This window comes from Mustela putorius, unplaced genomic scaffold, assembly GCF_011764305.1.
Source record: "Mustela putorius furo isolate JIRA1106 unplaced genomic scaffold, ASM1176430v1.1 tig00003834_pilon_pilon_pilon, whole genome shotgun sequence".
Taxonomy (NCBI): domain Eukaryota; kingdom Metazoa; phylum Chordata; class Mammalia; order Carnivora; family Mustelidae; genus Mustela; species Mustela putorius.
The window spans coordinates 136,325,962-136,334,816 of NW_025421987.1; the positions used below are offsets into that span (position 1 = coordinate 136,325,962).

An 8,855-nucleotide genomic window follows, 5' to 3' on the forward strand; every position below is an offset into this window, starting at 1 on the left:
CCTAACTGTGGACCTCCATAGAATTCACCTTCAGTATTTTTTCTTGAGGAGTATGTTCATTCTCCTAGCTGCATAAATGACTTGTTGGAGGGCTGTAGGGTTTCATGCTTATAGATTGTGTATGTTCATAAACTTTACTCTCAAATGAGCTCTGACCAGCTGCTTCTACTAACTTGAGAGATAGTATTTGGAGAAATCAGTCCTGTATATGGGGCTTCCCTGCAGTCCCACAGTTGGTCTTGGCAATGGAACCTTCATGCGTGCCAGACAGCAGATAGCCATGGCATTCTTGGGCTGTGTGCCATGTAGGTAGAAGCTGGAAAAAAGCAGGAAAGGATCCTTGTAGCTCTCATCCCTCTGCCTTATCTGGGCTCCCATCACAGCCTCTGGCAGCAGTCAGGTTTGATCAGGAGTGAATGCCCATGCAGACCGAGGAAGGGCCTGGGAGGGGTAGTAGTACATATGCTTATTGTAGTTGGATTGTATCATTTTATTGGAGACCATTAAGGAAATGGATATTCAGTTTTCTTTTTTCAGAAAACAGATATGGCTTTTAAGCCAATTGGAAGGAAATTTGAAAAGGTTCCATAATAATGTTATTTCATCATTAGAGCCAACCTACATAGGCAAGCAAGTTGTTTGCAGGCCTGACCCTGGCTTCTCTGTTGTCTGGATATCTTTCCAAAGTGTTTGGTTTGAGGGCACATTCAGAAGTTCTATTTTTGATAATAGGCCCAAGAGTGTGCAAAACTCTTGAGCAAGCAACATTTACATTTACTTAATTTAATTTAAAATGAGCCAGTCTAGGCGAAACTGGAGCTAGTGATACCGATGTAGTGTGTCTGGCTGCTTTTCTGAGAGCTATTTGTTTAGCTCCCTAGCGAATTTGATAAACTAAGGCCATATTTTTATATCTCAAGCTGGGAGTTTTGACCTTTGAATGTTGAGATCACCAGAAGTTCTGATTATGTGATGAAACAGCTTTTCTTGCCTGTTCTTTTGGGCATTCTTTTGCCCTTTGTCTTACAGTCAGAGCAGAGGATGTGACCTCTACTCTTTGGGGTGGCATTATTTTGAAGATTTTATTTATTTATTTGACAGACAAGTAGGCAGAGAGGCAGGCAGAAACAGAGAGAGGAGGAAGCAGGCTCCCAGCTGAGCAGAGAGCCTGATGCGGGGCTCAATCCCAGGACCCTGGAATCATGACCTGAGCCAAAGGCAGAGGCTTTAACCCACTGAGGCACCCAGGTGCCCCTGGGGTGGCATTATTTTAAAGATTGTAATCAGAATCTACCTGTTAGATTCTCATCTTCTCTGTGAATCTGTATTTTGGTTTATTATTACTTTTGACAGTTGAATTTAAATTCATTGGTGGGGTAATTTACAAATGGTCTTTACAGAAATGTGTTGAAAATCTTTTTAGGAGAAATTTGGGAAGTGCCAGCATCAGTTAGCATTGCTAACACAGCTGCTTTGTTTTTAGGTGATTGGTGAGGATAATGTGGCTGTTCCCTCGCACCTTTATAAGGTGATCCTGGCTCGCAGAAGCCCAATGTCTACTGAACCGCTGGCACTAGGGGCCTTCGTGGTTCCCAATGAAGCCATTGGCTTCCAACCCCAGTTAAGTGAATTCCAAGTGAGTCTTCAGGACCTGGAGAAGTTATCAGGACTGGTGTTTTTCCCTCGTTTGGATAGAACTAGTGGTATCAGGAATATCTGCTCTGTGGACACCTGTAAGCTCCTGGATTTCCAGGAGTTCACTCTGTACCTGAGCACAAGAAAAGTTGAGGGAGCCCGATCAGTCTTCAGACTGGAAAAGGTCATGGAAAATTTGAAGAATGCAGGGATTGAACCAGATGATTACTTCATGAATTGCTATAAGAAGAAACTAGAAGAACTCAAAGCTAAGGAGCAGTCAGGAATCCTGGAGGGAAAGCAATCTTAGTCTTTTTCTCCGAAGATGTGTCCTCTTCAGGCTCATGTGTTTTAGTGGCTTTACTTTGTAGAAATGATGAAATCCTAAACTTCAGACTAAATTTCTCCCCAAAAGATGAAAGATCTAAAAAATTCTGTCAGTTTTTTATTTAACACAGGAACTAATTATTAAGGAAACTGTAAGATCTACAGATTGGATGCCGATCTTGTGTCAGGTTCACAGAGGACTCTGACCACAGGACAATGCTGTTTTTGTCTCTCTTTGGATGTTCGCACCTGAAGGCATTTTGTTTTCGTGCCACTGAATCATGCATTATCTTTGATGTATCTCCTCAGGTGTCTTGGAGCCCAGTGTTATATGTTTTCTTTCTCTAGGACCTGAGTTGGTCTTGGAGATGGCTTTTAGATATCCTCTGTGGCTGTCCTATCCACATGTATTACTGTGTTATGTATTCATTTCTTGCTCCTCTGACAGACCTGCTGGTCCTCCATTTCTGCCCTGTAGAAGCCCTCAGTGACATTTTCTGCTCACCTAGTGTGTTCTGTATATTAAGCTCAGTGCTTTACATGGATTATCTTATAGCAACTCTCTGAGGTAAATACCACTGTCCTCATTTTACACGTAAGGAAATTAAGCTTAAGTATTTTGTCCAAGGTTCACCTTTCCAAAGAAGTAACCCACAGAGGTAGGCATGTGGGGCCAAGAAGAAAGACAGCATGACAGACTGAAGTAATCCAGACACAGAGGTTTTGACTTAGAAATGTATACACATGGGTTTGGTGATTTTGGGCCCACTTGCTAAGAGGGGTTTGGTTTCTTGTCTGCCATTGAGCCAAAATGTCTTGAATGTTCTCTGACTTGAACACTCTGTACGTAGCTCTTTGGGAAGAAACAAAGCCTGGGATTCTGTTTTCCGTCCAGTGTTGCTCAGGGAGTATCTTGGCCAAGGGGAAGGCTGCAGCCATCTTCATGGGCTCTGCTGCCAGAAGCCCAACTGCAGGTGAGGGTTATTCCCCGATCTCCCTGCCCCCAGTCACATCTTTATTTGAGATTCCAGGCTCTTTGGTCTCTGGATTGAGAACATTTGACCAGTGTCATATGCGGCTAACGTAGGACAGGTGTCCCAGCCTGTTACTGCAGGCCAGCATTGCTATCTTGCACTGTGACCTTCAAACAACTGACAAACAGCTGAAAAACTCTGCCCCTCTGTCAGGCCTTAGAAACGCCCGGAGGGGAGGCATAGTGTGATCTTGAAGGAACACCCCTGCGGGGCTAGGCTCAGCCTAGAGCAGCCCCCACTCTCTTAATGACCCTGCCTCATTCCTGTGAACATGTCGCTGTCGCTCACATCAGCAGCACATCCCTGAAGCTATCCCTGCTCAGTCCTTCATGGCTGCACCTGTGTGCCCTTATGTCTTCTGGGCACACTCCATCATCCTGCTTGGTCTTTCCGTTCATTCTGCTGGAACTGGTCAGGGGGGCCTCACATCTGCTGTGGCACTCCTGCTCATTCCTGCCACTGCTCCCCACCTCATTCCCGCCTGCCTTCCTGGATGTCATTCACGGAGGTTATCCGTCAGGGGGTCCGGTGCTGCCTTTTCCAGTCCAGCCTCTCCTCCAGGAACTGACTTGTCGGTCATTAGTGCAGGTCAGGTGCATGAACCGATCTTTGATGTGGACCCTGTGTAATCTGGGGTGTGCAGTGGGGATGTGTGGATGGACTTCTCTTAGTGTTCCTGGACATGGCATTATAACCTAGGGGCTGGTGTGCTCCTGTGTGCAGAGTACCTCTAGGGGTCACTGTGGCCTAGTGCCACATGGAGGACTCAAGAGTCAGCTGTGACACTGTCCAACAGAGAACCTCTAGCTGTGTAAGCCACAGAGGGTGCAGTCAGTTTTGGACCTCAGACTCCAGGCTCTCAGGCCAGTTGAAACAGTAGAGGCTGTGTTGTCCAGTGAGCCTCATGTTTGGCTCGTCAGAGGGGCCTAGCTAGCTTAATTTTTCCCAACTTTATTTTGAAAAATGTCTTTCCAGGCAAGTTGAAGGTAGAGTTAAGAATGTCCTCTCCCCTCAATATTTTGTCCCATTTCATTTCTGTTCTTGAGCCATTTAAAAGTAATTCATTGATTTTTTTAAAGAAGTAGTAGACACACTTTATTCTTTAATACTTTGATCTGTATCATCTAAGAATAAAGACATTCCCCTGTATTGTCAGAATACTGTTATCTAAGAAATTTGTCAAGAATTCAGTATCATTTAATGAACAAAGTCTTACAAGTTTGCCTAGATTTCCCCCCAAAATCTTAAACTTTTTTTTTAAATATCCAGGCCTCAGCCATGGTTTGTGTCTTGTATCTCGTCATGTCTAGTCTCTGCTAATCTAGAGCAGTTTGCCTAGTAAGCTTCAAAAACATAGAGATTCTTCAACCCCACCCTTGAAGATTTTGACTCAGTAGGTCAGAAGTGAAGCTGAAACCTGTATTTTTTTTTTTTTTAATTTATTTGACAGACAGAGATCACAAGTAGGCAGAGAGGCAGGCAGAGAGGAGGAAGCAGGCTCCCCACTGAGCAGAGAGCCCGATGCGGGGCTTGATCCCAGGACTCTGGGAACATGACCTGAGCTGAAGGCAGAGGCTTTAACCCACTGAGCCACCCAGGTGCCCCTGAAACCTGTATTTTTTAACACAAGCCACACTGCTGATTCTGATGACTCTCCAGGGTTTGGAACTGGACCAAGCCCCAGTTTGCTGCCACTCCACCGACACACACATTCCCTAGACAGGAGTCCTCTCAGAAGGTGGGCTTTGAGCTCCTGACTATCAAAGGAGAACTTTCTTCCATTGCTTTGGGTGCCCAGGTACCCACTTTCCTTTATTATTGAGCTTCATAACATTAAGCTGAAACTTTCCCTGCAACTTACTCATCAGTGACAGGCCCTAAATGGCCATCCCAGGTACACAGAGGTGGCTGGCACCTGCTTTCACCTGATAGTCCTTTAGAGATAGGAACCTCATAAAGACATCTGGGCATCATGCTTAATGCGCGGGGCATTCGTGGATTTCTGACCTGCCACCATCACGATGTTATGTGGCCTTTATGGTGTGGCAGCCACATCTGGGAGAAGCATCAGACACAGTGATGGCAGTGCTGAATTGAGTGCTCCCTTAGTAGGGACGCTCCACTATTCTCACAGTCCTGATGGTCCATGTGGAACTTGGTCTAGCTGACAGCTCCAGGTCATTTTCCCATGGTCTGTTGTTAAGTCACTTCCCCATCATGCACTCACACAGTCAATATTTGGAACACAAATATGGGGTTATGTGTATGCCCTACTGTTAAGATTTCATTTCATTATAATTTCTCCCCATCTTATGTGAGTTTGCATTCTTGATGATCCTGATTTGGCCATCTGACATATTAGCTCTGCCTCCCAGCTTTGAGATTGCAGATCAGATAAACAAGTTCAACGTGTCTGTTAAAAACATTGAATGAGACAGAGCCACGGAAGATCCCATTGGTAAAAAAATTCATTTTATATGGCAACCTGCTTCACACACTCACCCAACAAGATTCATGTGACAATAATGTGCTCTGATATTTTCTAAGTTCAATTCTTTTCTAGTTCTTTTTAAAAAGGGAAACACTGAATTGATTGCACAGTGCAAAAATAAGTCTCTGTCACAATTTGCTTGTGAGTCACCCCAGGACAGTAAGAGTGCTTACTGTATCTCTGGGTGTGCACAGCATGGCTGGACCAGCACTTTGGATACCTCCCTATGTACAGAGGTGCACTTGGGTCCCCATCCCAGCTTCCCACCTACCGCAGCCTCCTGCAACGGACCTCACTTGTCCTGAATCAGGTTCCTCATATGGGAACAGGTTGAAGATGCCTGGCAGGATCGTTTGAGAATTGAATAAGCTAAGTCCTCAATAAGTGTAGCCTGTTACCAGTGACTACCAGAGACAATGTATGGCCCCAAAACTCATACCTTGAAATCTAACCCCCTCCTAAAGGTATGAGGAAGTAGAGCCTTTGGCAGGGGAATAGCTCCACCCTCATGAATTAGATTAGTGCCCTTATAAAAGATCTCAGAGACCCCAGACTCCTTTGCCCCTCTGTCATTTGAGGATACTGCACAATGATTGGCCCAACCAGAAGATGGGCTCTCATCAGACACTGAACCTGCTGGCACCTTGATCTTGGACTCCCCAGCCTCCAGAACTGTGAGAAATAAATTTCTTTTGTTTATAAGTCACCCAGTCTGTGGTATTTTGTTATAACAGCCTGAACTGACCAAGACAATGACAGATGAAGGTCATCATGTCCTGAGGAGGTGAAGGACAGAGCCTGATCTTAATATGGTGTTGGGCTCTGGGCCAGGTGGAAGCAATCGCGTCTCCCCAGTCCTGAGACCATTAGATATGCTGCTACCAAACTTTCAACTCTCACTGCTCTGCAGTTTGCAAAGTGCTTTCATATCAGAGCTTATTCAGCCCACCATTTCACACATGAGGAAACAAGCTCCAGGAATGCGTAACTTAGGACGGTTTTCGGGCTCTCGCTCTAACATTTGCCCTCCCCCCACAAAGCTGTTGGAGTTATTTTAATTTGCTTTGTAATCCAGTCATTCATGCTCATCTTGGCCCTGTCGGTCCCGCTAACTTCCTAGAAGCAGACAAATAATGGAGTTGACTCCTTTCTGGGGCCTCCAGAGGGGTCTGGAAATAGTTCATGCTCAAGAATGTTTTGGAGTTTGGGGCGCCTGGGTGGCTTAGCTAAGTGTCTGCCTTTGGCTCAGGTCATGATCTTGGGGTCCTGGGACTGAGCCCGACTGTCAGGCTCCCTGCTCAGAGGGGAGTCTGCTTTTCCCTTTCCCTCTGCCCCTCCCCCTACTTGTGTTTTCTCTCTCTCTCTCTCAAATAAATAAAGCTTTAAAAAAATGTTTTGGAGTTACCAACAAATCTGCTCAAGTCCCAGTGTATGCACTGTCTTGGTGAGAGGCCTGGGAAACTTGGACACTAGGGTATGGCTGTGAGTCAGTTCTCCAGCAGGGACCCGTGAGACCAGATGAGGACAGTGAGGACAGCTGCGGGGAAGGTGTCTCAGAGGAGGCAGGAAGGCAGGTGCACTGGTCTCCCACCAAGGCCCAGGTTCTGTGCTTGGGGGCCAGCCGGCTGCGTGAGTAGAGCAGAGCAGGGGCCTGTGTCTCATAACAGCCGCGTGCTGGGCACTGCTTCCAGTAGGCTGGGGTTCCCAGGGCATTTCCCCAGCGGCACCCTTACTCAGGCTCTGCGGGGGCCCGGTGTCTGGTCTGAAGCAGCTTGCCCTGCTGGGAAGATGGGAGCAAGGAGGTGACTGTCAGATAGGAGAAGGGGGTTTCATGTGCTGGGTCCTGGGGAAGCAGAGCTAAAATTAGGTCTTCCAGCTGCGGGGAATCCCACACTTTCCTCTCCCTTGAACCAGGATCTTGGAATTACCTCCCTTCCTCCCCTCCCCTCTTAGCTCCGGCTCCTCCTGAGGCAGGAGTTGAACTGTCCCACCTCTGGTTATGCCAGGGGCCTTTCCACCCAAATGATCTCTAAGGCTACGAGTGAGGGGATAGTGGCAGGCTGTGGCTTGGCTTCCCTGAGCTTCCCCAGCTCGTCTGAGGCCTCAGCACAGCTGGGGCTCCAGGCCACCTAGGGGAACAGAGTTTTTCCTTTCCTACCACCTCCCAAGCTGGCCTCTTGCTTTTTGCGCTCCGGGTCCTCCCTCCTCTTCTCTCCACCCCCGTCTGCCCACCAACTCTGAGGGAGCCTTGAATCCCTTGCCATCCACTGCCGGTCCAGCACAGGTGTTGGCGCCTGGGCTTCCAGGCCCAGTATGGCCAGCATGACGTGCGCTCCCTCTCCCTAAATGAGGCTGAAGCTTGAGAAGCACAGCGCTCCTCAGGAAGAATGTCCCTCTCACTCCCACTTCACTATGGCCCTGGGCCCTGCCTCGTGGGTCCCCAGGGTAAGGCTCAGGCCCGTCTGTGCTCCGGTCTAGGGCCTACTTCTGGCTCCTGCGTGTACTTCGCGATCTGATTTTAGGTGAGTGGCATCTCCTTAGTCCTGGTTTCCCTATCGGCCAAGTGGCCAAGTGAGGGGTGGGCGGGACTCTGCCAGATCCTCCCTGTTTTGGGTCTCTTCACTGTCCAGGGTGGAGTCCTCACCTACAGGGGCTGCCTGCCTGAGGCAAGCTGAGGGAGGCTGGAGGCTACAGCGGGTAAGTGGGGTGAGGGGCCTCTGAGGAGGTGTGAATGAGGGAGGCAGAGCAGGCCGGTGTGGACAGCCCTGTCCCAGCCCTATCTCCCGTCCCCGACACCCTCTCCACACCCCAGCCCTGATAAGCAGGTGTGAGCCACGGCCGCCTTGTGACAGGCCCTTCAGCAGGGAGGGGATGGCGGGGGTCCACTCCACTTCTGAGTTCAGACGTCAGTGTCTTCCTCCCCCACCCCCATTTCCCTGCCAGACTGCCATCCTCCTGACCCTCAGCCCGGCTCAGGCTCTGGAGCTCTGCCCTTGCCTGTGAGGCCTCAGCCTCCTCGGGTGGTAGGGGACAGGCCACCCTCAGTCCTTTCTGGAGAAGTGCCTAGAAGGCTGGCCACCCCCAGCCAATCCCAGCCCAGCAGTGACTGTGGGGCTGGGGTCTGGTAACCCCCTGCTTCTCGCAGACTGCCCCTCAGGGCTGGTCCTTCTCTGTCTTCTCATCCCGTCTCCTCCAGTCCCCATGGCCATCAGCTTTCGGCTGTCTTCCTCAACCTTGGCTTTGGGTTTACTGCTCCAGCTGGGCCCGCCTTCTTCTCTCCTCCAAGGCCCCAGCCAGGGTCCAGAAGGCCGAGGCCAGAAACCCCTAATTTTTGCATTTGTGGGCATTGGGGCTGGGGGAGGAGACGC

General features: G+C 48.9%; 1 protein-coding gene across 2 annotated transcripts in view; it reads left to right on the plus strand.

Moving 5' to 3' along the window:
• EXOG (exo/endonuclease G) overlaps nucleotides 1-6,193 on the plus strand; it is a 30,536-nt gene extending 24,343 nt beyond the window's left edge. For both annotated transcript variants that reach the window (XM_004759343.3, XM_004759342.3), the window contains exon 6: nucleotides 1,484-6,193. In XM_004759343.3, coding sequence (XP_004759400.1) covers nucleotides 1,484-1,945 — 462 coding nt within the window. In that variant the 3' untranslated portion in view covers nucleotides 1,946-6,193. The remainder of the gene's footprint in view (nucleotides 1-1,483) is intronic.
• Nucleotides 6,194-8,855: the final 2,662 nt, after the last annotated feature.